Here is a 27,975-nt window from a genome sequence, read left to right on the forward strand (position 1 = left end):
GGAAAATGGGCTGAAAAATGGCAGATGGAATCTGATGATGTTTTGCACTTCGGTAGGACCAACCAGGGTAGGTATTACATAATGAATGGTAGGACACCGAGGAGTGTGGTAGAACAAAGTGATCTAGGAATACAGGTACACAATTCATTGAAAGTGGCATCACAGGTAGATAAGGTCAAAAAGAAAACCTTTGCAAATTGCCTTCATAAATCAATGTATTAAGTACAATAGACAGTAGGGTCAGGAGTAAGCCATTTGGTCCTTCTAGCTAGCATGGCCATTCACTGTGATCATGGCTGATCATTAACAATCAGTACCCCATTCCTGCCCTCTCCCCATATCCCTTGACCCGCTATCTATAAGAGCTCTATCTAACTCTCTCTTGAATACGTCCAGAGACTTGGCCTCCACTGCCTTCTGGGGCAGAGGATTCCACATACCCACCACTCTCTGGGTGAAAAAGTTTTTCCGCATCTCTGTTCTAAATGGCCTACCCCTTATTCTTAAACTGTGGCATCTAGTTCTGGACTCACCCATCTGCGGGAACATGCTTCCTGCCTCCAGTGAGTCCAATCCCTTAATAATCTAATATGTTTCAATCAGATCCCCTCTCATCCTTCTAAATTCCAGTGTATACAAGCCCAGTCACTCCAATCTTTCAACATATGACAGTCCCACCATTCTGGAAATTAACCTCATGAACCTACACTGCACTCTCTCAATAGCAAGAATGTCCTTCCTTAAATTTGGAGACCAAAACTGCACACAATACTCCAGGTGGGGTCTCACCAGGCCCCTGTACAGCTGCGGAGGGACCTCTTTACTCCTATACTCAATTCCTCTTGTTATAAAAGCCAGCATGCCATTAGCTTTCTTCACTGCCTGCTGTACCTGCATGTTTGCTTTCATTGACTGATGTACAAGAACACCTAGATCTTGTTGTACTTCCCCTTTTCCTAACTTGACTCCATTTAAATAGTAATGTGCCTTCCTGTTCTTGCCACCAAAGTGGATAACCTCACATTTATCCACATTAAACTGCATCTGCCATACATTTGCCCACTCACCCAACCTGTCCAAGTTACCCTGCATTCTCATAACATCCTCCTGATATTTCACACTGCCACCCAGCTTTGTGTCATCAGCAAATTTGCTAATGTTACTTTTAATCCTTTCATCTAAATCATTAATGTACATTGTAAACAGCTGCAGTCCCAGCACCGAACCTTGCAGTACCCCACTGCAAGGTCACAGCCTGCCATTCCGAAAGGAACCCATTAATCACTACTCTTTGTTTCCTGTCAGCCAGCCAATTTTCAATCCATGTCAGTACTTTGCCCCCAATACCATGTGCCCTAATTTTGCCCACTAATCTCCTATGTGGGACTTTATCAAAAGCTTTCTGGAAGTCCAGGTACACTACATCCACTGGCTCTCCCTTGTCCATTTTCATAGTTACATCTTCAAAAAACTCCAGAAGATTAGTCAAGCATGATTTTCCCTTCATAAATCCATGCTGACTCGGACTGATCCTACTACTGCTATCCAAATGTGTCGTAATTTCCTCTTTTATAATTGACTCCAGCATCTTTCCCACCACTGACGTCAGGCTAACCGGTCTATAATTCCCTGTTTTCTCTCTCCCTCCTTTCTTGAAAAGTGGGATAACATTAACCACATTAATCAGCAGGAACTGTTCCTGAATCTATAGAACATTGGAAAATGATTACCAATGCGTCCACAATTTCTAGAGCCACCTCTTTAAGTACCCTGGGATGCAGACCATCAGGTCCCGGAGACTTATCAGCCTTCAGACTCAACAGTCTATCCAACACCGTTTCTTGCCTAATATAAATTTCCTTCAGTTCATCCTTTACCCTAGATCCTTTGGCCATTATTACATCTGGGAGATTGTTTGTGTCTTCCCTAGTGAAGACAGATCCAACGTACCTGTTCAACTCATCTGCCATTTCCTTGTTCCCCATAATAAATTCACCCGTTTCTGTCTTCAATGGCCCAATTTTGGTCTTAACTATTTTTTTGCTATTCACATACCTAAAGAAGCTTTTACATTTATATTCCGTATTCCTTATATTCCTTATTTATACTCCTTTATATTCTTGGCTAGTTTACCTTCGTACCTCATTTTTTCTTGGCATATTGCCTTTTTTATCTTCTGTTGCTCTTTAAAAGCTTCCCAGTCCTCCGGTTTTCCGCTCATGAGTTGGAAAGTTATGTTGAAGTTGTAGAAGACATTGGTGAGGCCTAATTTGGATATTGTGTGTAGTTTCAGTCACCTACCAACCAGAAAGGTGTTAACAAGGTTGAAAGAGTGCAGAGAAAATTTACAAGGATGTTGTCAGGTCTAGCAGACCCGAATTATAAAGGAAGATTGAATAGGATAGGACTGTAGAAAGTAGAAGATTAAGAGGAAATTTGATAGAAGTAAACAAAATTATGAGGAGTATAGATAGGGTAAATGCAAGCAGGCTTTTTCCACTGAGGTTGGGTTTGACTACAGCCGGAGGTTAAGGGTGAAAGCTGAGGTTTAAGGGAAACATGTGGGAAATTTCTTCACTCATAGGGTTAGCAGTGTGGAATGAGCTGCCAGTGCAAGTAGTCCATGTGATCTCGATTTCAATGTGTAAGAGAAGTGTGGATAGACACATCAATAGTAGGGATATGGGGGGGGGGGGCATGTCATTGGGAGTAGGTAGTTTAAATGGTTTCGGCATGGACTTGATGGGCCAAAGGGCTTGTTTCTGTGCTGTACTTCTCTATCATCTCATGACTAAGATTATGGGCTCAAAGCACAATGCAACAAATGTGAATTCTTTAAACTTATTGTGGTCATACCACTGATGCACAAGCATTACACAGATGTGCTGAGAACAATCAAGCAGCCCTAGATGCCTCAAGGTGAAAGAACGAATCACAGTTATGCTCCTTTTTAGGAACTGTCAATTACTATAAAAGGTTCCTATCACATCTGGCTATTGTGCTTCACCTTTTGAACTCATTACTATAGATCATGAAGAAATTACAATGGACAAAGCAGTGTGAGGTGGCTTTCCAAAAGGTAAAGGAGTTGGTGATGTCAGACACTGTACTCACACATTAAGAACTACATTGTCCAGTGAATCTTGCCTGTGATGCCTTGCCTTACGATACAGGTGTAGTCATGTCACATGTTATGGGTGATGGATGTGAATGCCCTATACCCTTTGCATCATATTCCCTTACTGCAGCGGAGAAAAATTACGCACAGATTGACAGCGAGCCCTTGAGTCTAGTTTGGGATGTAAATGTTTCAACTAGTACTTGTATGGGAGAGAGTTTACACTTGTTACTGATCTTGAACTTATAGAGTCCATTTTCAAACTACAGAAGGATGCTCCGCGAACAGCAGCAGCATGAATACAGAAGTGGGCTCAGTTTCATGAAGGACATAATTATGAGATTGAATTCAAGAGGATGACTAATCATGGAAATGTTGATGGATTGTCCTGTTTACCTTTGGAAAAGGAAATAACTGGAAATTTTACAAAAGGGAATCCTCCTCTTGATGAATTCTCCCTTATAAAATTGGAATTCCCCCTATTCCAGCAGAGATGACCTAAAGGATAATTAGGAAAGACCCTGCCCTCTCTCAGGTGTACATGGCATCACAAATTGCCTGGAATGTGCAGCAGAAGTTTCAGTTCTCCCATTTTTACCAGCACTGGGATGAACTTGCCCTTGACAGGTGTTGCATTATGTGGGTATTAAGAGTTGTTGTACCATCCAAACTGAGAACTGAAGTGTTGGAGGGGCTACAAGCAGATCATCTTGGTGTGGTCAAAATGAAAGTGCGGGTTCGAAGTGTTGTCTGGTGGCCTGGAATAGATCAGCAAATCAAGCTGCTTGCCATGCACTGTTGATGCCAACACATCCTGAAGAAAGATGAAGGTGTCCAGAGCTGTCAGAAACACTTCCTGCAGTCCAAGAGCCAACTCCTATAGCCATCACAAAGGAGGCTCCAAAACTCGAGATTGTTTCACAGCCACAAGTCTCACCTACCAAGCAGTATAATCCCCTCTGTCAGGAAGGACGTTATACCACAACAGTAAGAAATCTTCCACAGCCATTAAATCTTTAGGCCTGAATGGGACAACTTAAAACTTACTGCACTGTGGATGTGCATTATATAGTTGCTGGAAATAAATGTTGTTTTAAATGATACTGTTTGTAAGATTTGTGCTTTTTACTACAGCTGTAGTTTAATCATTTGTACTTTGCAACAAACACGTAATTTAATAAGTAGGTGGTGGTTCATTCCCAATTACAGGCTGAAACCTGTACAGCAGCTAAACTAATAATATATTATCTTTCTCATCTTTCATTGACTAAGTATCAGCACATAACCCACCTGATGTAATTGTGCTGTTGAAGATTGGTGCACTCTATTGAAGGAATTTCTCTTATCTCAATAATGAATGTGATGCATTTTTCTGAGCAGACGGAGCAGGCCCACAGCCCCATCCTCAGGGCAGTGAAGAGCAAAGTAAATTCGTGGAGAAATGGTCCGACCCTTGCTTCTGGTCCCAACACTCAGCCTTTTCAATCCTCCAGGCCTGGCATTTAAATCATCCAAACATCTGGAGGTTCCTCGTTCTAGGACCAGGGCCCTGTTGCATCGATACGAAGGAAGATTGGATAATATTGGCAGAGATTTCTGATATGCTTTCGGAGTTGTCCATGATTTTGGAAATTTATGGAGACAAAGAGGATTTCTTATAGCTTTGGGAACTCCAATCAAGAATGGTGAACTAGTACAAGAACTTACGGAAGTCATACAACTACTTTCAGAAGTTGCAGTATTGAAATGTAAAAATGACCACACCAGAAAGCCACAATAATCACAAAATTAAAATACAAAAATGACCACAATGGTCACTCTAAAAATGACCACAATGGAAAGCCGTGGAAATGCATTTGCAGATGAAACTGCAAAAAGGACAGTGAGAGAAGGAATAAAGAAAATCGAAGAAATGGAAGAAAACCCAAAAACTGAAACCAAGTTAAACACAGTCACAGATGAACATGCAAAGGATTCAAGAAACGCAAGATCAGTGCTCAGATGAAGAAAAGTGATACTGGATGGAAATAGTTCATTATTAAATGACAATGGAGTATAGAGGTACGGCACTGGTCATAGACTGCTAGCCCCATCTGAGCTGCTTCCTTACCTGGCACAGCAGATGCACTCCATAGGACACACTGGAGTGCAAAAGCTGGTTGACAGATTCACCCAGTGGTGCTGGAATCCAAAGCTCAGAATGCAACTCGGCAAACTGTTGAGTCATGTCAGAAAATGAACCCTGAATCAACAAAGAAGATACCTCAACTAAGTTCTCCTGCTCCACCTGCTCCATTTTTACATTTACAAGTGGACTATATTACTTTAGCAAAGTGCCAAGGATATCCAGATGTGTTAGGAATAGTGGACAAATTTTCAAGATGGGTGGAAGCCATCACAGCAAGCAAGGCTACTGCCACACAGACAGGCAAAACCCTGACTAAGGACTCTACTCTTAGATGGGGATTGCCATGCCACATTGACTCTGACCAAGGAACACATTTCACTGGAAATGTTTGTCAAGAATTATGTCGACTGATGAACATCGAATGGTCTTTTCATTGGCCACATCATTCAGAGTCATCAGGACATTGAAAGAATGAATGGCGTCATCAAACAATGGATGACTAAGTGACTTCACGAGGAAAGTGCACCCTGGCCTACACCTATTTCCTTGCTTTTATCCAGCATCAGGGCAACCCCAAAAAAGAAAATAAAATTGAGTCTCTTTGAAGTAGTGACGAGGTGACCTATCTCACTACCAGAAGCTCTCAATCTCAGAGAGGCTGGTATACACATTATGGCCAACAGTTTAATTGATTATTGTGTGAAACTAACCCAAGTTGTTCAGTTTGTTTCCCACAGGTTACTGCTTATTGATTGGTCCATCAGAAGAAGGACACACTTTGATACCTGTCCGGTTTGTCCTGGTTGAGAAATTGCATGCAAGTAAGTTAGGGTGACACCAGATTAAGACAAGTGCTGTGGGAGAACTTCAAGCACGAATATAATTATTAGATTTTTTATTGGACATTATATTCATAATCTACATTTTGTGTGTTTGTTTAAAGGCAATTATTACCTAAATAGCCCAAACTCATATAAGCATTCCAAATGTATCTAATCATCCCTAAAGATTAGAAAACAGACAGAAAAGTCAGCATAGCGCATTGTCTATATATGCACACGCAGTGTCTATATTGAGTTGGAATTTATAGCTAAGTAGGTATGGATGACTGTTTCAGTAGTATTTGAGTAGCATTGTAAATATATTATTTTGATTAAGCATTCTTTGTTCTTTACATAATTCATTACTGGTTACACGTGTTACGTACCCGTGCGTATCTTGTACTTGTCAAGTGACAGTGGTGTTGAAGAGATGCTGGACCTAAGGTAGTGGTCTTGTGATGGCGGAGTGACGTCATTTTCCCGCCAGTAGAGGTCATGTGACAGGTTTTTTTTTTACGGGGTATAAAAAGAGGACCCCTCCCTGTGAGGAGGGTAGTTTGTGGCTGGATTTGCCACTTTGACTCCATGCCACTGCGTGGTCCAATATTATGACGCAGTTTGGTTGAAAAGTGGAGTTTTATTTAATGCCTAAAGTTTAAAAGGTCATTGCCGGCAGTTTCTTTATAATACTGCCAGTTAAAAATCAGTGGACAGTGAAGGTCGGAGTTCAGGAGCTAAAAGATCGAGGAAAGTCGATTTCGATGGTGAAACAGGTTCGACCTTGTTTGATCCTCATTCGGAAGGAATTCATTGGCTGTGCTCGTGTTAACCCCTGCAAATAATAGCAGAAAGGGTTGGGTACAGTTTTGTAAAGGAAAGGTCAGTGCCTTTAAGCCATTTCATTTTTATCTTCGTAAATTCTCTGGGAAAAGTATAGTTCGACTGGGAACCGCAACAACACGACGTGAAAAAGAATTTAAATTGTCTAAAAAGTCTCTCCTTTAATGGACTGTGAGCATTTTGAACTTTTGCAGTACTACTTTGAAGAACCGTTTTTGCAACATCGCTTTTAAGAACTATTTTCACTTTATTGCTTTAAGAACTGTTTAAGCTGCCGCACAGCAGCTGATTTCCATTTGTTTACTTTTGGGGGTTTGTTTTCCAGTGTATAATAAATGTTTTATTTGTTATAAAAAACCCTGCCTCACTTATATATTTATTGTTGCTGAATTTGTAACACACATAAAAGTACATCAAGGGCAGACGTCATCACATCATCATGTCATAAGTACGCATCTGACTTAAAGCAAAAATGAAACCAAGCACACACATCTCCTGGCTTGTCTTTTCTTTTGAATAGTTTTATGCTTTGGAGTTACAATAACAAACTTCCTAATGATCAGATCTCAGATGGTCAGGATGCACAACTACTCCCCCCTCCCCATCATTCTGAGCAGGGGTGCCCACGTGGCTGTGGGCTGAGCCCATTGCTGTATGCTCTGCTCACACGTGGCTGCATGGCCAAACATCCCAGTAATCACATAGGCACGTCCGCCGAAGACATGACAGTGACGGGATTCAACACAACAATGATGATATGGCCTACACCATGGATTTGGAAGAGCTCAAGGACTAATGACAGGCAAATAACCGCTTCCTCAATGTCAACAACATAAAGGAGATGGTAATCGACTTCAGAACTTGTACCAGTCACACCCCTCTTTATAAGCAGTTTCAAACTCCTGTGAGTGTACATCTTATACAACCTCCCATTATTGAAGAAAACATTCTACAAAGTAAGGAAAGCTCACCAACACGTCTACTTACTGAGAAGGCTGAAGAGAACTGGACCAAGCATATCATACTCATGTCCTTCTATAGATATGCAGTAGAGAGCATCCTGAAATGTTGTATCACTGACGGTACAGAAACTACACTGAGGCGAACAGGATAGCTGTATAATGGACAGTCAAAACTATCCAATGAATCACCTGCCTGCAAGGACAGATATACAGAAAGTTGCCATCAAAGGGCCAGTAATATCTCTCGTATCAGGAAGGAGGCTACAGAGCACAACGCCAGGACCACCAGACTCAAAAACAGTTACTTTCCCCAAGCAGAAAGGCTGGTCCTCCACACCCCTAACCACCACTACTTTATTATTTCCTGTCAGTCACCTTATTTACAGACACTCCTGTGCGTAGTGTCGCTTTATGGAGACATACAATCAATCGATGTATTTATATTTATTGTGTTTTTATTATTATTGTGTTCTTTAACGTTTGTGTGTTTTTTTGTGCTGCGTCAGAAACAATTACTTTGTTTACCTTTACAGTTGTGTACAGGAAATGACATTAAATAATCCTGAATCTTGAGTCTTGATTCATGAACTTTTTTGCATTCAGCATGAAGAAGCAAGATGAACATGACTAAAAATTGAAAGTCATCACCACTGGCTACTGAAGGCTTCAGAGGCTTGTCAACTGAGTGACTGCAGTGTGATCTCTTTCTGTTCTCTTGACCCACAGTTCTCTTCCATCTAGTTTTGCTTACTCTCTCTAAACTCATACTTTATGTACTTTTACTCTTTGGTTTTACCTGCTACCTGCAAATCTCCAAAACTATTGTGTTCTTTTCCATTCAAAAATACATTTGATATTTCATTAATTACTAAACCTGTTGTGTCTGTTATACAGTAGGCTAAACCAATTCCTATCATCCATGTTTATTTTCTCATAGACTGAGCTGCTTCCTGAACTAGCCCTTATATTAATTGTCTAGAATCCTGCCCCTAACATCACTTGTTTCAACAAAGCAGTCCAATACAACTCTTAGCAAACACGAGGAAATCTGCAGATGCTGGAAATTCAAACAACAACACACACAAAATGCTGGTGGAACACAGCAGGCCAGGCAGCATCTATAGGGAGAAGCACTGTCAATGTTTCGGGACGAGACCCTTCGTCAGGACTAACCAAAAGGAAAGATAGTAAGAGATTTGAAAGTAGTGGGGGGAGGGGGAAATGCGAAATGATAGGAGAAGACCGGAGGGGGTTGGATGAAACTAAGAACTGGAAAGGTGATTGGTGAAAGTGATACAGAGCTGGAGAAGGGAAAGGATCATGGGACTGGAGGCCTCAGGAGAAAGAAAGGGGGGGGGAGCACCAGAGGGAGATGGAGAACAGGCTAACAACTAAATATGTAAGGGATGGGGTAAGAAGGGGAGGAGGGGCATTAACGGAAGTTAGACAAGTCAATGTTCATGCCATCAGGTTGGAGGCTACCCAGCCGGTATATAAGGTGTTGTTCCTCCAACCTGAGTTTGGATTCATTTTGACAATAGAGGAGGCCATGGATAGACATATCAGAATGGGAATGGGATGTGGAATTAAAATGTGTGGCCACTGGGAGATCCTGCTTTTTCTGGCAGACCGAGCGTAGGTGTTCAGAGAAACGGTCTCCCAGTCTGCGTCGGGTCTCACCAATATATAAAAGGCCACACCGGGAGCACCGGACACAGTATACCAATACAACTCTTCCTTTCTTTTTTTCCATTTGTAATCAATGCTCTGGTCTTACTTATTACAAGGTTCTCATGAGAACATTCCCGAAACATTTTTGTTACAGGTTATCCAGGCGTGGTTCCAACATGACATCACAGACTCTCTCTCTCAATTTGTGCTTATCAGACGTGATGCATTCCTTATTAACTACATACGAAGGAACAGAATCAAGTTTGTTATCTCTGACACACACATACAAAGAGGGAGCCACAGTAGTGTAGTGGTTAGGGCAACGGTGTTATAGCTCAGGGTGTCAGAGTTTCAAGTTCAATTCTGACACTGTCTGTAAGGAGCTTGTATGTCCTCCCCGTGACCACGTCAAGTTTCTTCTAGATGCTCTGGTTTCCTCCCACAGTCCAAAGACGTTCTGGTTAGAAGGTTACTGAGTCATTGTAAGTTGACCTGTGATTGATTAGGCTAGGGTTAACTAGGCGGGTTGCTGGGTAGCACGGTTTGTTGGGCTGGAAGGACCTGTTCTGTATTGTATCCCTAAAAAGAATAATATGTTGGAGGAGCTCACTAGGTCAGGCAGCATCTATGGAGAGGAATAAAGAGGCCTCATCAACCCTGAAACGTCTACTCTTTATTCTTCTCCATCGATGCTGCCTGACCTGTTGAATGCTTCCAACATTCTGTGTGTGTGTGTGATCCTCTAGATTTCTGGCACATGCAGAATCTCTTGTGCTTATTATCACTGACATATCTTGTGATTTTTGTTCTTTTTGGCTGCAGTATGGTGCAAGGCAGAAAATTACAAAAAGTTACAAATAAATAAATAGTGCAGAAGAGGAATAGTGAGGTAGTGTTCATGGATCGAGGAGGTGTTTGAATGTAAGAATGCAAAATACCAAGAGCTGGTAGAGCAGTGCCCAGCAGGGGCAGAGGTCATGATGTGAGCCTTTCGAAGCAGGGTGTCGAGGCTTTGCTGGCAGAGTCAGCTCTCATCTTGGCGTTATGAGGGGCTGCAAGTAGGAGTATCATAGAGGCTGCTGAGTGAGCCTCCAGATGGCTGAGAATCAAGACTGTGACCCAGGGACCAGCGCGACTGGGACACAAGCCTGGGCCTCATCAACACTGGCTGGGTTGCCTCGGTTAGATGTTGAAAGACCCGAAAAACCAGATCACCCTGGAATTACATCACTGATGAGGAGTCCCAGCACATCCTAGGATGTATCTCAGCATCATGGACTGCTGAGAAATCTTAATGTCTTCACACTCATCATCAAGTCTTCTAAATTAGTAATCTGAAGTAAGCATTAAATAGTAAGCATTGAGCAAAATACGAGGAAAGACCCACTATTAAAAAATACAAGTTAAATCATCGACAGTAACATAAATTATTTAAAAATGTAGGTTATACAGAGCAGTGTGTTGTCTGTTTGAAGAATGTAATTGCAAATATCATCATTGGAGAATTTATTAGGTAATTAGCTATCTGGGTTATGGTCGTTTATATGTGCAGAGTAGTTGCATAAATGCACTTTAAAACAGTGAAGCAAAGAAGGAACTACATTGGGGGATAAATACGCAATTCTTTTCAGTACCCCTGCTTGAGGGATTTCGAGCTGGATGATTCTCTGCCAGGCATGCCACACATTTAACACGAAGGCATAATTAGTACTTGCACAGGTACTATTATTATTAGTTACTCTAGGGAGCAGACTTCCACTGAGACTTTTTGATGAAACATATTCCCCATGTAGCAAATGTAATAGCTGCCAGATAATGTAACCTAAATCTCCCTTAACAAAAAATCTTAAAACATTGTGCCCCAGTTCACATTTTAACATGACCGAACTTCGATACAATTTTCGGGAAATGTGATTTCCTTTCACTTTATTATTAAATTTGTAAACAAGTGAACAGATACGGCAAATTTGTGCCCCGGAACAGAATATTCAGCAATTCAATATGTTGTTGGAGTATTCATTCGTTAAAATGTAGTCTTTAGTTAAAATTTTATTCGCGAAGTAAATAAAATCAATAAGCTATATATCAACCACACCTTTTATCGATAATGTGCAAGTTCAAGGCTCCTTCCAACTTCACTCAAACTGAATACTCCCCTATTGGTTCCGATCAAAGAGCTCTCCGCAATTTTAATACCTAACACACCCAAGTAACTTCGGGTAAAGTGAATGAATATACAATAAATCCGTCATGCAAAGTGAAATTAGACTAGGATCAGAAGCAACATATAAAAATGAATTGTTTTATTACAAACCAACAGCAGCTCAACCCACTGACGAAGCAGTTTGAATGGACTGTGCATCAGGCTTGCGGGGCGGCCCCGCCTCCTCACCGTGGGGGCGGGTGCCCCACTCAGCTGGCTACCCCGGTGAATAATTGAAGAGATGACATACCAGCACTGTTCTCCTACCTGTATTGACCTCTCTCCTTTTTCATATTTTGAATTCTTCAAGTTATTAATTACACTGTTGTTTGAAAATCTTGTGGAGGAATGTTTGCCTTGTATAAGGACTTAGTTTTGGAAGTTTTCTTGGGTAAGTTTATCATTTCAAAGTTGCGTTTATTGTCATTCTTTTGGTTGAAATACGGCGGTTGTCGGAGAATTCAAACGCTGTAGTTGTTTTTAATTATAAAGGTAAATCTTTTAACATAAATTACACTTTACAGAGAATATTTATTGAAAACGATATCAAGAAGGGAGTTTAATTATGCTCTTTAAACCACATGCATTATTAATCGTTTCATTGTGACTAGTTTATAGGGAGGGTCTAATACAAAAAAATCAAATAATTTTCCTTTTAACTTTTCATTTATAGTGTGAAATATCAATTCAAAATTCTCTATTTAAATTAATGACAGCTTTTAAAACTCTGGAAATGGACTTTGTAGAAAGCAAACTTTGATACTATTTTCTTATTTTAATAACTTTGCTGTCTCTGTACTTACCATCACTTGGGGTATGTTACTGATCCAATAATCTGGAAGCTTGGAGCAATAATCTGAGAAGATTCCGTTCAAACCCTCCTATAATAGTTTTACAATTTAAATCCTGTTTCCAGAAAAAGTATGAATCAATTAAAGGGGCAATAAATATGACTGCAGTAAAACCCAAACACGAGGAAATCTGCAGATGCTGGAAATTCAAACACACACAAAATGCTGGTGGAACACAGTAGGCCAGGCAGCATCTATAAGGAGAAGCACTGTCGATGTTTCGACAAGACCCTTCGTCAGGACTTGTTTTAATAAAAAAAACATGTTTTTTTATTTATCAATTCTTAAATGTGCAAATATGAAGATGGTTGCAGCACAGGAAAAAAAGCAATAATTCAGAATGTCTGGAATTAAATTGGGAAATAATCCAATAATATTGGGGAAAGAATCATTTATTTGGGAAATGGTATGCCAAACATCATAGAACATAGAATACATTTCTAACCAGAGTTTTATAGAGCTGCATCATTACATTGCGACTCTTAAACTCTATCCCTCGACTTATGAAAGCTAACACCCCATAAGCTTTTGCGTGAAGATAGAACCAAAATCAGTATTTCAAATCTGGAAGCATAAAATATCTTTACCAGTGTAAAAATAGGTTTTAATCAATTGAAAAGGGAAACGTCTGATGGGACAGGAATGCTGCGCTGGAGAACAAGTCTGAAAAAACAAATTATAATTAACTAATGGTACAAGATAAAGTGGAATGTAGGGGGATAAATAAGATGAAGGATGGATAGAAGCTGTTACTTGCTCTTTATTGAAATGTGTAGTAACTAGAAAATGCCCCATTATTCCTTTTCATTTTGATAACATTTCTGCCTCCAGTCGGTCATGGACTTTTCTCTTTCCTAGTCTACACCCTCCCTCTTTTTACGATTTTAAAATTTGTTTATCTGTAACATTTTCTGTAACATGACCTTTTACATTTCCACAGATGTTTCTTTTTCTGCAGAACACTTCCAGCACCTGTGGTTTATAGTGCATTTTACAGATTCTGTAGTACAGCAAAGATCTTTTACCTTATTTTATATATATATTTGGATCCAGTTTACTGTAATGCAAAAAGTTATTGACACTAACTGAAAAAAAGAAAGCCATTACTGCACCTTTGGTTCTTTTGAGCTACATTCTTCGTGCTCATTCATGAGTTAGTTTACAAACATATTGTATTTAAAGATCTAGTCTTCTATTTCACCTTTAACTTTAAATTTATTGTATCAAATAACTGCACTCTACTTTCATAGCAAATCAATTATAATTGAATAGCATATTCTGGATGTTGGAAATATTTGCTTTCTTCCATTGCTTTGTGTTGGGTTCTCAACTAGGCCATTTTACTTCAGCCTGGGAGGAATAGTAAAGCAGTATGTTAAGCTTACTTAAAAACAAATTTTATTTCACTGGAGGAACTCAGCAGGTCAGGCAGCATCTATAGAAAAGAGTAGAGAGTCGACGTTTCGGGCTGAGACCTTTCCTGCTGATTTCCTCCAGGTAGGTAGGTAGGTTGTGTGTGTGTTGCTTGGATTTCCAGCATCTGCAGATTTTCTCTTGTTTGTGATTGGACTGGTTAAAGGGCAGCACAGAAGTGTATTGGTTAGTGTAATGCTGTTATGGTGCCAGTGATCTGGGTCCAGTTCCGCTGTTGTCTGCAAGGAGTTTGTACACTCACTCCGTGACTGCGTGGAGTTCCTCTGGGTGCTCAAGTTCCATCCCACAATTCCAAAGACATACGGGTTAGTAGGTTAATTGGTTCTGTCAGTGTAATTGCAGCATCATGGGTTGGAAAGGCCTGTAACCTCCTGTGAAATAAACAGTCTGATATAAGTGCAGTGGGATCTGTCAAAATGCCAATTAATTTAACTCTGGTTATAATTTTAGAAAAGGGAGCAATGCAAAAACTGGAATATAAATTAAATTTTCCCATTGGCATGTGGTGGAAAATAGTTTTGTTTTTCATCAACACCATCATAAATCCCTGGGTATTGACTTTTCTGGAATATTTATATTGTCACCTTCCTCGATGGCCCCTCTGTCCTGCAAACCTCCACACAAAAAGTGGGAAGGATGTTGGTGTTGGGTACATGGGCTGATCTTGGCAAATTGTGCCATTTTATTAAATATCAGCACAATGTGTAATAATAGTCCTCTGCTTATTATTCAGGCTACTTCCTTCCCTCCAGTTGCATTCTTCAGAAAAAAAGTAGTTAATTTTTATGGTTTAATTTTTAACACTACACCACAGGAACAGGCCCTTCAGTCCTTGTGTCTATGCCAAACAAGGTGTTAAACTGGTGGAATATCTTCTACCTTCACATGAAACATGTGCCTCATCCACACATATTCATCTGCTGTGACCCTCTGCTGCCTCTTGGCGGGGCACAATGGATTTGGACTCCAGAATCAGGTTTATTATCGCTGACCTGTCGCGAACTGTGTAGCACGTGGCAGCAGTACGGTACAAGACATAAAAACTACAAAAATGGATAGTGCAAAAGGGCAATAACAAGGTATCCCTCTATAGCAATGCTGTTAAAGGTCATGCTATTGACTGCATACTTCTCCCTTGCATCTTGATCTCCCAAAGTACAACCCTTCACACTTGCCTGGACGATACAACATTTATCATTTCTGCATCTGTATCCATCACAGATCTACTGTATTTGCCACTAACTTTTTCTGTTTTGTTTACACAAGGTATTTCATTTTGTTTGGAGATGTTCTGAAAACAATAAATCATTAAGACATAAGGCAGACATGATTTTTGATGTTGTGAAATACATGAGTTAACAGTTCCCTCACCCCAGTTTCACCTATCACCTACCACCTTGTACTACTTCCCCTCCCCCACCTTCTCTCTCTGACTTAACTTTTTTCTAGTCCTGACAAAGGGTCTCAGCCTGAAGTGTTGACTGTCCTCTTTTCCATTGATGCTGCCTGGCCTGCTGAGTTCCTCCAGCATGTTGGGTGTGTTGCTCATCAGGTGCCTGATGAGTGCATTCATTGGCTCTGGAAACTGATTATTTTGAACAATTAAGATTCTAATTATTTAGAATTATTTTTGATTTGGGTGCACAGTGCAAAATAATGTGCATTCAAAAGGTAGCAGCTGAATGGTACATAAATTTTATTGTGAATCTGTGTGATCACACGAATGGGAATAAACACACTAAAACTACATTCTAATTTGAAACTTAATTAGAGAATGCTAAAGAGACAAGTCAAATAGGACTCTACAGTTAAGGGGTCAGACAGGTGATTCTGTGGATGCAGGAACGAAACATGTATGGTTGTTTGCCTCCCAGGTGCGGGTCCAGGATGTTTCTGATCGCGTCCACAATATCCTGAAGTAGGAAGGTGAACAGCCAAAGGTCATGGTACATATTGGTACCAATGACATAGGCAGGTAAAGGGAGGAGGTCCTGAAAACAGACTACAGGGAGTTATGAAGGAAGTTGAGAAGCAGGACCGCAAAGTAGTCATCTTGGGATTACTGCCTGTATCACATTACAGTGAGAATAGGAACAGAATCAGGTGGAGGATAAATGCGTGGCTGAGGGATTGGAGCGGGGGCAGGGATTCAGATTTCTGGATCATTGGGACCTCTTTTGGGGCCGGGGTGACCTGTACAAAAAGGACGGGTTGCTCTTGAATCCCAGGGGAACCAACATCCTGGCAGGGAGGTTTGCTAAGGCTACTGGGGAGAGTTTAAACTGGAATTGCTGGTGGGTGGAAAGCAAACTGAAGAGACAGAGAACGAGGCGGTTGACTCAGAAATAGAGAAAGCTTCAGAACAGTGCAAGAGGGAGGAGAGGCAGGTGATAGAGAAGGAATGCACTCAGACTGATGGTATAAGATGTGTCTATTTTAATGCAAGGAGTATTATGAACAAAGGGGATGAGCTTAGTGTGTGGACCTGTACTTGGAGCTATGATGTTGTGGCCACTACAGAGACTTGGATAGCTCAGAGGCAGGAATGGTTACTTAGAGTGCCAGGCTTTAGATATCTCAGAAAGGACATGGAAGGAGGCAAAACAGGTGGGGTTGTGGCAATGTTGATCAGAGATAGTGTCACGGCTGCAGTAAAGGAGGAAGATATGGAGGGATTGTCTACAGAGTCTCTGTGGGTGGAAGTTAGGAACAGGAAGGGGTCAATAACTCTACTGGGTGTTCTTATAGGCCACCCCATAGTAGCAGGGACATCAAGGAACAGATAGGGAGACATTCTGGAAAGGTGTAATAATAACAGGGTTGTTGTGGGAGATTTTAATTTCCCAAATATCAATTGGCATGTCCCTAGAGTGAGGGGTTTAGATGGGGTGGAGTTTGTTAGGTGTGTTCAAGAAGGTTTCTTGACACAATATGTAGATAAGCTTACAAGAGGAGAGGCTGTACTTGAACTGGTGGAGGGAAATGAACCAGTTCAGGTGTCAACACACACAAAATGCTGGTGGAACGCAGCAGGCCAGGCAACATCTATAGGAAGAAGCACTGTCAACATTTCGGGTCGAGACCCTTCATCAGGAGTAATGGGGGATAAAAAGAGATAGTAAGAGATTTGAAAGTGGGAGGGTGAGACCTGAAATGATAGGAGAAGACAGGAGGGGGAGGGAGGAAGACTAGAGCCGGGAAGTTGATTGGCAAAAGGAATACAGGACTGGAGAAGGGGGTGTATCATAGCATGGAAAGCCTTGGAAGAAAGAAAGGGGGAGTCCGGACGAAGAGTCTCGACCCAAAACGTCGACTGTACTTCTTCCTATAGATGCCGCCTGGCCTGCTGTGTTCCACCAGCATTTTTTGTGTGTTGCTTGAATTTCCAGCATCTGCAGATCTTCTCGTGTCTGGTCAGGTGTCAGATCTCTCAGTGGGAGGGCATCTTGGAGATGGTGATCACAATTCTATCTCCTTTACCGTAGCATTGGAGAGGGATAGGAAAGACAATTTAGGTAAGTGTTTAATTGGAGTAAGGGGAAATATGAGGCTATCAGGCAGGAACTTGGAAGCATAAATTGGAAACAGATGTTCTCAGGAAAATGTATGGAAGAAATGTGGCAAATGTTCAGGGGATATTTGCGTGGAATTCTGCATGGGTAAATTCCAATGAGACAGGGAAAGGACGGCCGGGTACAGGAACCAAGGTATACAAAGGCTGTTGTAAATCTAGTCAACAAAAAAAGAACTTATGAAAAGTTTAAAAAAAAACAGGTAATGATACATAGAAGATTTTAATGCTAGCAGAAAGGAGCTTAAGAAAGAACTTAGAAGAGCCTGAAGGGGCCATAAGAAGGCCTTGGCCTTAGCAGGATTAAGGAAAACCCCAAGCCATTCTACAAGTATGTGAAGAGCAAGAAGATAAGACATGAGAGAATAGGACCAATCAAGTGTGACAGTGGATAAGTGTGTATGGAACCAGAGGAGACAGCAGAGGTACTTAATGAGTACTTCAGTATTCACTATGGAAAAAGATCTTGGCGATTGTCGGGATGACTTACAGTGGACTGAAAAGCTTGAGCATGTAGATATTAAGAAAGAGGATGTGCTGGAGCTTTTAGAAAGCATCAAGTTGGATAAGTCACTAGGATCAGATGAGATGTACCCCAGACTACTGTGGGAGGTGAGGGAGGAGATTACTGAGCCTATGGTGATGATCTTTGCATCATCAATGGGGACAGGAGAGGTTCTGGAGGATTGGAGGGTTGCAGATGTTGTTCCATTATTCAAGAAAGGGAGTAGAGATAGACCAGTCAGTCTTACTTCAGTGGTTGGTAAGTTGATGGAGAACATCCTGAGAGGCAGGATTTATGAACATTTGGAGTGTTATAATATGATTAGGGATAGCCAGCATCACTTTCTCAAAGGCAGGTTGTGTTTTATGAGCCTGATTGAATTTTTTGAGGATGTGACTAAACACATTGATGCAAGTAGAGCAGTAGATATAGTATATATGGATATCAGCAAGGCATTTGACAAGGTACCCATGCAAGACTTGTTGAGAAAGTAAGGAGGCATGGGAGGTATGGGATCCAAGGGACATTGCTTTGTGGATCCAGAACTGCCTTGCCCACAGAAGGCAGAGAGTGGTTGTAGATGGATCATATTCTGCATGGAAGTTGGTCAGCATTGGTGTGCCTCAGGGATCTGTTCTGGGACCCCTACTGTTCATGATTTTGATAAATGACCTGGATGAAGAAGTGGAAGGATGGATTAGTAAATTTGCTAATGACACAAAGGTTGGGGGTGTTGTGGATAGTGTGGAGGGCTGTCAGAATTTACAGCAGGACATTGGTAGGATGCAAAACTGGGCTGAGAAGTGGCAGATGGAGTTCAACCTGGATAAGTGTGAGGTGGTTCATCTTGATAGGTCAAATTTGATGGCAGAATATAGTATTAATGGTAAGACTCTTGGCAGTGTGGAGGATCAGAGGAATCTTGGGGTCCGACTCCATAGGACACTCAAAGTTGCTGCAAAGGTTGACTCTGTGGTTAAGAAAGCATATGGTTAAGAATGCATAACGGCCTCTATGGCTTACCAACCACCGAAGTCAGGTTAACTGGCCTATAATTTCCTGTCCTTTGTCTCCCTCCCTTCTTAAAAAGTGGAGTGACATTTGTGATCCTCCAGAGTCTAATGATTCTTGTAAAATCTCTACTAATGTCTCTATAATCTCTTAAGCTACCTCTTTCAGAACTTTGGGATCTAGTCCCATCTTGCCTAGGTGATTTATCCACCTTCAGGCCCTTCATCAACCGTGGGATTGTGCTTAGGAGCCGAGAGGTAATGTTGCAGCTATATAGGACCCTGGTCAGACCCCACTTGGTGTATTGTGCTCAGTTCCTCACTACAGGAAGGATCAGGAATCCATAGAAAGAGTGCAGAGGAGATTTACAAGGATGTTGCCTGGATTGGGGAGCATGCCTTATGAGAATAGGTTGAGTGAACTCGGCTTTTTCTCCTTGGAGTGATGGAGGATGGGAGGTGACCTGATAGAGGTGTATATGATGATGAGAGGCACTGATCATGCGGATAGTCAGAAGCCTTTTTCCCAGGGCTGAAAGAGCTAGCACAAGAGGGCATAGTTTTAAGGTGCTTGAAAGTAGGTACAGAGGAGATGTCAAATGTAAGTTTTTTTACGCAGAGAGTGGTGAGTGAGTGGAATAGGTTGCCAGCAACGGTGGTGAAGGCGGATATGATAGAATCTTTTATGATACTCTTGGACGGGTACATAGAGATCAGAAAACTAGAGGGCTACAGGTAACCCTAGGTAATTTCTAAGGTAAGGACATGTTTGGAACATCTTTGAAGGGCAGAAGGGCCTTTATTGTGCTGTAGGTTTTTTAATGTTTATGTTAAAACAATTGACTTTTTCTTCTTTCAATTAAATTTATAATTCTGTGCTTTTCTTTTTACTAAACTGCAATTATGAATTTCAATTTTCAGGTTACATTTCCCTCTCCCTTTATTATGGCTTGGCCCCTATGCTCTGGTACTTCCCGCTTCAGGTTTTGGAAATCACTGGCTATGAAATCCTTGCTGCAGCTTACGGCACACCTTTAATATTGAGCATCACAACAGTGTGGAGATTGGCCAACAACAAGTATGTCATTGCCTTTCTCAGACTAATCACTCTGGGTAAGTGAGTGTCTTGCTTTGCGATAGCTCATAAACATGCAGAGTATTTATTCTTGTGTCTGCACCTGCTCCATTCTAAACAACTGCTATGAGTCAGCCTGTTTATAACATCACAGATCAGGTTGTTATTAAAACAAATCCCAAAGCACCAAATTTGCACCAGTACAAAAAAAGAAAATCTTTCTGGTGTGATGGGTGGAGTACTGATTTACACTTGTCCCAGGTTACTTGATTACAACATAAGGTATGAGGATAAATCACAGCCTGGTTTATCCACTAGTCTTTATGAAGGCTGCAAGTCCTCTGATAGTTAACTTCAGTATTCATTCTTTGTGACCCAACCTTGCAAGTGTGTGTAGTTTGTTTGACTGGGCTTTGCAGCTAAGCTCATTGGTTTCTGCTTGATGTCTGCCCATACACAGTGAATCCAACATCTTATAATGGGAATAAAATGTGATGGAGCGTCCTTGGGTGCTTGCATAGTAAAATAACTATCCATAGGCCAGCACGGTAGCCTAGTGATTAGCACAGCGTTTTACAGCGTTACTGACCCAGGTTCAAATCCTGCCGCTGCCTGTAAGGAGTGTGTACGTTCTCCCTGTGACCGCATGGGTTTCCTCCAGGTGCTCTGGTTTCCTCCCACAGTCCAAAGATGTACCAGTTGGTATGTAAATTGGTCATTATAAAGTGCCTCACGATGAAGCTAGGGTGAATAGATGGGTTGCTGGGTGGCGTGGCTTAAAAGCTGGGAAGGCCTGCTCTGCTCTGTATCCCAATAAATAAATTCCTCACAAGTAATTGTTCAAAAATTGGCTTACAGATATGAATGCATAATTTAAACATCTCCAATTGTTAGTGGATTAAATTAAATGGATAAAGTTAGTGGGTTATACAACTGTGCTTTAGACTTTCATAAAGACAATTAAATAAAATGCTTATCTCTGTACCCAGTCCCTAATGTAAAATGTAAGAAACAAAAAAAAATTGGAAATGTATGAATAATTAGGGTAATTCTCTTTGGAGAAAGAAATCTATTTTCTCTAATAGGAGACTCTTCATTAAATGCAGAGGCAAAATTAAGAATGGATAATATGGTTATAATCTCAAATAATTGAATCTAGAAGATGTGAAGATGTAAGAGGTAGGAGAAGGAGCTTGCCGTCTGACGCTTTGAGCCTGTTCTGCTTTCATTAATATTGTGTCTGACCTACTACTTCTAGACCATCTTCTTTCACTGTCCCGTTATCTATGATTTCCTTAATATCTAGAAACATTGTCCCAAGTTTTGAAACAACCTTGTGACTTGGCCTCTATATCCTTATAAGTAAGGAAACTCTGAAGATTCACTACCTTTTGTGTGAAGGAATTTCTTCTCATCTTATTCTATTACACACCTTCCCACCCCCTCCCCTCCACCCCCCCCCCCCGCCCACCAGTTCTTGACCACGGTCTTGGGAGAATCATCCTTCCCAATATCCAGTCTATCTACCCCTGTGAGTATTTTGTAAATTTCAATGACATCTCTCATTCTATACTCTAGAAAATACATACTTGGCCTGCCTGCCTAATCTCTGCTCAGGTAGCAAACGCACCATTGTGGGTAAGACTCATTCCACACTCTCTTTCTTTTATTGCCATCCCATCTTGCTTTCTGTCACAGGCAAGCTTGGAATCAGCATTTGGTGATCTCCACAAAATTTAGATGGGGCTGTGGGGCTTGAGCACTGATTCCTGCGATATCCCACTGGTCATAGCCTATCAACCCAAGAAAGAGGAGCTTCTGCTTGTTCCCTTTGATCTGTCGTGGTTTAGGGGAAGATTAATGTTACCCCTCTTTCTCTCTCACAAATACTGTCTAAGCCATTAAGAACAGCATTTTCACATTTATTTCAGATTTTGAGAATTTAATTGTTTTTCAATTATTGCTGATAGAAATTGTAATGCTGACTTCACATAAAATAGACAGATTTGGGTTAAAGATTGATAAGAGCTTCAGCCAAAGGTTCAGTGCCATTACATGACCTGAAAAGCCTGATGTTTGTGTTGGAATTGTTTCACCTGCTGATTTCAATCCAGGCTCTCTTATCTTAAAGGGACAATCAGTGGCTTGTTCATGTTATCGAGGCAAGCAGGGCCTTCTGGCTGTAATAAAACCAGGGCTGTTGCTGAACAATGTGCTTGTTTACCTGTACATTTCTCTTGTGTGTTCCTCACCTACAGACTCATTGCACAGGTTCTGAGAAGAGAGAACACCTGGGAGATACACTAGGGTAGATTGTTGTTCAGCAGTATCTCTTTTTTATTGCACATGGAAAACGGCAGTAAAATGGTGACTCAGTATTCCAGTCTCCACCCTGCAGGAGAACATAAATTGCTTCTCACGCCCACAAGAAAATACTGAATGTAATATGTTTCATGAAAGAGAAACAAAAAGGTGGAACTCGACATCGCAAGCAATTGTATTTCACAAAATCTTTTTGTTTGCTGTAATCTAAAATTTACTGTTCTCCTCACCTCCACCCTTAAAGCACTCCTTCAATACATCTTTCTGATCTCAATATCTCACTGCATGCCTGTTAAATGTTAAAAATGTGGGTTATGACCTTTAATTTTACCCAAGAAAAACTGGCTGGAGTCATTTAGTGTTTATTATGTGCATTAAAAAGCAAACTTTCAAAAATAGTGCAAATAGTGGGAGGAAAAACTGTATTTTTTTAAAAAAAAGATAATCCACCAGACACAATTATAGCTCAGTACTTATTCTTGTCGGGTGTGAACTCTTGGTAGCCCCTATCTTCTATATCATCATCAATGGGCACATCATCTGTACAACTACCAACAGAGGCAGGAGAACTAGTATATTTCTCAAAGCACCATTGGCTGTGTGATTTTCTTTTTTCTCGAAGCCTTTTGGTTTCTCCCTCGCACAGACTAAGGTTGTAACCCAGCCATTGCTTTGGTCTTAGCACGAATCACGACAAAATAAGAAATAGCACGACCACTCTGGGATTAACAGATGGATGTGATTGGCTATTTCCCTTCCTCAGTAACTCATGTAACACAAGCAAATCTCTCCCAGAATCATGCCAACTGGTAGTTTCTCCAGCACCCCACCTTTCATCAAATACTTAGTAATGCACACAAACTGCTGGAGGAACTCAGCAGGCCAGGCAGCATCTATGTAAAAGAGTAAACAATTGATGTTTCAGGCCAAGACCCTTCATCAGGACTTATTTGTTTTCATCAAATACTTGTGGTCATCCATCTCAATAGTGAGTTCTGCCAATGGCTCACACTTCCAGTCACCATGGACATATTGGCCAGGTGTTTGGTGGCTGCAGTCAATGCCAAAGGCTTTTCTTAATTAATGACTGTGAACTACTAAAAAAGCTTTAATGAGATTTCCATTAACTTTGTCTATTATAAACATTAGGCTCCTTCTCCTCACATTCTGCTTGTTTTTCTTTACCATACTCACAATCATTACAGTCATCTTCATCATCGTCATGAAAGATATTGCTGTGAAGCAACTTGAGTCATTGTGCTGCATTTAAAAACTCACTACTGTATGTTACATATAAAGCAATGCATACAAAATGCTGGAGGACTCAGATAGAAGGACGATTGTATTTTGCAAAATTGAAAACGACTCAGTTGATATTTTAAGCATTTCCCTCGGTGTTCCTTTGTTTGGAGTAAGCACTGGGTGGAAGCTAGAGCTTCACAATTATTTTTTCTGTATTCATTTGTGGGCGTGTGGCTCTCACTCGCAAGGTCATAATTTATTGCTCATTCCAAATTGCACTTGTGGAATGGCTGTAGTACATCTGGTGTGAATGTCTGTGATGTTAGATGGAAAGTTCTGGGATTTGAGTATAAAATGTAATTTTAACATCTCTCAATCCTGATAAGATGATTGCTGTTTCTCTACCATCTCCCCCCCCCCCTCAAATGCTCTTAGTTTGTTGAATATTTGCAAGGTTTTCTGTTGTTGGTTTATTATTGTCACAGGTACTGCGATACAGGGTAAAACCTGTTGGCGTGCCATCCAGACAGATCATTCTATACACAAGTAACCAAGGTAGTACAAATGGAAAAGCAGTGGGAGGATGCAGTATCCAAGTGCAGTCATTGAGAAAGTGCAGGTGGTCAAATGAGGTGTGAGGGCCATAACGAGAGCAGGAGATTTTTTTAATCATAGAAGATATCTGTTTAAGAGTGTTATAACAGTGAGTTAGAAATCATCCTTGTTTCTTGTGGTGCATGTTTTTAAGCTTTTGTATCTTCTGCCTGATGGAAGTGGGGAGAATAGTGAGTGACGAAGTTGGGAGAATAGTGAGTGACGAAGTTGGGAGAGATCTTTGATTATGCTGCTTTCTTTCCTGAGGAAGCAGAAGTGTAGATAGTCAATGCAAGGGAGGTATGTTTCGGTGATGGACTGGGTTGCATTCACATTTTTCTGCAATTTCTTGCAGTCTTGGGCAGACAAATTGCCATAATCTTTCCTGCCATGGTGAACCACTGCAGGCATACCCACTTTAACGAGGAAATCTGCAGATGCGGGAAATTTAAACAACACATACAAAATGCTGGAAGAACACAGCAGGCCAGGCAGCGTCTATAAGGAGAAGCACTGTCGACGTTTCGGGCCAAGACCCTCTTGGCCTGAAACATCAGCAGTGCTTCTCCTTATACAAACGTATAATTTGGCTAATATTTAACAATATTTTTACATTGATATACAGTACATGCAAAATTCTTGAATTGTGAAATCCTTTGCCTCTGTAGGTATATTAACTGGAATTATGATTGCTGTTGCCTATTAGTTGGAAGGGTAGTATCACTAAACCCAGTGATATTAAGCTATAACAAGAGACCTCTATAACTAGTTGATGAAATGCTCCAGTTTCTGCATTATTTTTATTTTACAAATCAAAAGATCTAAAATTTTTCATATGCTTCTAAGGGAAGTCAACTACAATATTACTTTTGTCTTGCAGGGAGTATTGCTTCTTATCAAGCCTCTTGCCCTCTTACCCGAGCTGTAGCACTGGCTCTTGGAGTAGCTTCAGCTCTGCTTGTTCAAGCTGTGACTTGGTGGTCAGGAGACTTTCAGCAAAGGTGGTGATCTTTTGTACCTTGTATGTCAGATCACAGTTGTTGAATATGAGCAAAGTAGTAATAATAGTATTCAATGGTAGTTGCTATTTGTCATCAGGAAGTATTTGAATGATAGTTAAGATAATTTGGTTGCATTAATATACATCCACACTAAATTAACATACTGCATTTCACTACTGTACTGAAACAAAATGGTTAAGCAATCAGTTCAGTATTTACAAAAAGTGAGGTTGCCTAATAAGGAAGGTTATTTTTTAAAAAAATATAGCAAATTGCCCTGTAAATTCAATTGCTCAGGGGATGTGGATTGAACTTGTTTATTTGCGGGTGGAATGCAAACCCTTTGTGGGGAACGAAATATGTGTGGCCCATACTAAAATGTCTGGGCTGATCAATAAAAAGACAAAAAGACGAAGTACAAAGTGATAAAGTAAAATGATGAAAAAGAAAAAAGACTGAAAAGAATATGTAAGATAGCAGCTAAATAATTCTTCAAAATGTAAATTTTGTTTGACCATGAAGGCTAAATGAATGCTAATGTATTTCTATGTTGTAAATTTGTAGACTCTGCAGATTTTGGGGTTTCATTCTGGGTCATATTCTGCAACTTGTATTAAGGATCTGGTGCACCTCCCTGAACCCAGTGTGGGCATCCAATACCTTAAACTCTTTAATACTGGCTGTGGGTGCCATTGTGACTTTGGAGAGAATACGTTCAGGTAATGATATATTAAGTAGTAAAATATTTTAACATTCAAAGAGGTTGAATATTTGTCCATGTTGAAACTAAGCATACTTTATTATTTAGTTATTGTAATCTTGGGGCATGCAGGATCTTTAATGTCTCAGATTTATGTTAAAGTTCCCTCCAGGTATATTGCCATCTTCCCTTACTGCAGGCTCGAATCCTGGAAATTCCCACCCATAAGAACAGGGGACATCTCAACAAGGGCTACAGTGGCTCAAGGAATTGACTTATCATCTTAGTGTCAAAAAGTTGGCAAGGAAATTGTGGCCTCCTTTGTTTATTCTAGGATGAATGATTGAAGTGGGACTTTGTACTGGAGAATTGTCATGTTGTGGTTAAACCAGTGAATCATGTTGCAGAAAAAGGAAGATAAGCAGGTTAATGATGTTGAGAGAATAGTGAAAGGCTTTTTAAACTGTAGTTTTCTACTTTCAATTTTGGATAGTTAGAAGATAAATCTTGATGCAGCTACATTACTTATAATGATTTTGCCAGGATAAAGGTGAAATCTTTGGAGACTAGCTCTTATTAGTCACAAGGATACAGTTTGCAGAGTATTTGCGTTCGTTGAATTGTATTGACTTTATTTCTTAAATCCTTCACATACATGAGTGGTGAAAATCTTTGTCTGAATATGCAATTTGCAAATTACAGTAATTTGTAAGTAATATATACAGTAAGATACACAAAGAACAGTAAATATAGCTTAGAAATACAGTTGTGTCAGCATGAATTAATCAGTCTGATGCCCTGGTGGAAGAAGCTGTCCCAGAGCCTGTTGGTCCTGGCTTTTAAGCTATGGTACTGCTTCCCGGATGGAAGCATCTCAGACAGTTTGTGATTGGGGTGACTTGGGTCCCCAATGATTGTTTAGGTCCTTTTTACACACTTGACACTGTAACTGTCCCAAATAGTGGGAAGTTCACATCCACAAATGCACTGGGCTGTCTGCACCACTCTCTGCAGAGTTCTGCGATCGAGGGAGGGACAGTTCCAATACCAGGCAGTGATTCAGCCAGTCAGGATGCTCTCAATCGTGCCCCGTCTGAGGTGAAAGAGACACTGTTGTGCCTTTTTTCACCACACAGCTGGTATGTACAGACCATGTGAGATCCTCAGTGATGCGTATGCTGAGGAACTTAAAGCTGTTTATCCTCTCAACCCCAGATCCATTGACGTCAATAGGAGTTAGCCTGTCTCTGTTCCTCCTATAGTCCACAACCAGCTCCTTTGTTCTTGCGACATTGAGGGAGAGGTTATTTTCTTGGCACCACAGTGTCAGGGTGATGACTTGTCTGTAGGTTGCCTCATTTTATTTGAAATAAGATTTGAGTTTATTTGAGATACATTAATTCCCATAAATTAATTTATACATGCTATATTTTAACAAGCATTCACTGGAGTATAGGATAGTGTTCTAAAACCCAACTTCAGTTTGTGTATGGAAATACATGGTTATTTTCAGTATCATGTCTTGTTATTTCAAGGTTCCATAATAGAAATGATTATTACTACTTTTAGAATGCATTTTCTGTTGAAAATAGGATGACAGATGTGTTCAAGGCATTTTGAAATGAAATTTGATGATCCAGAGAAACTGATAGGTAAGTAGTTAGAAGCCTTGTTTGTTCAGCAGTGGCAGTTGTTTATAGAAGATTGGGAGATTAATTTCTACACCAAAGACTTAATTACAGAATCTAGGTTGATATTTCATTGCAGGATTGATAATTGAACTTCTGAGGTTGGGTCTTTTGGCTGAGTTGCTAAATAGAATGCTTTAAGAAGAAAATGGAGAGAGCAAGAAACTTTTCCTCCAGTAGACTGGCTAATAGGTATCCCTCAAAAATAGGTTTGTGAAACCTCTGCTGTATGCACATTG

General features: G+C 40.6%; 2 protein-coding genes across 8 annotated transcripts in view; one reads left to right on the plus strand and one right to left on the minus strand.

Moving 5' to 3' along the window:
- ociad2 (OCIA domain containing 2) overlaps positions 1-27,975 on the minus strand; it is a 160,743-nt gene that overhangs the window by 65,698 nt on the left and 67,070 nt on the right. The gene's annotated exons all lie outside the window — the stretch shown is intronic.
- LOC132404740 (PGAP2-interacting protein-like) overlaps positions 11,971-27,975 on the plus strand; it is a 79,690-nt gene continuing 63,685 nt past the window's right edge. Inside the window, exons 1-4 of one of the 2 annotated variants that reach the window (XR_009515657.1) lie at positions 11,971-12,134; positions 20,036-20,227; positions 25,228-25,348; positions 25,913-26,067. Coding sequence is in view for 1 of the 2 variants with exons in the window: in XM_059989167.1 (XP_059845150.1) it covers positions 12,092-12,134; positions 20,036-20,227; positions 25,228-25,348; positions 25,913-26,067 (511 nt within the window). In the remaining variant the exon portion in view is untranslated. The remainder of the gene's footprint in view (positions 12,135-20,035; positions 20,228-25,227; positions 25,349-25,912; positions 26,068-27,975) is intronic. The other variant, XM_059989167.1, reaches the window with a different exon arrangement.

This window comes from Hypanus sabinus, chromosome 14 (assembly GCF_030144855.1).
Source record: "Hypanus sabinus isolate sHypSab1 chromosome 14, sHypSab1.hap1, whole genome shotgun sequence".
Lineage (NCBI taxonomy): Eukaryota > Metazoa > Chordata > Chondrichthyes > Myliobatiformes > Dasyatidae > Hypanus > Hypanus sabinus.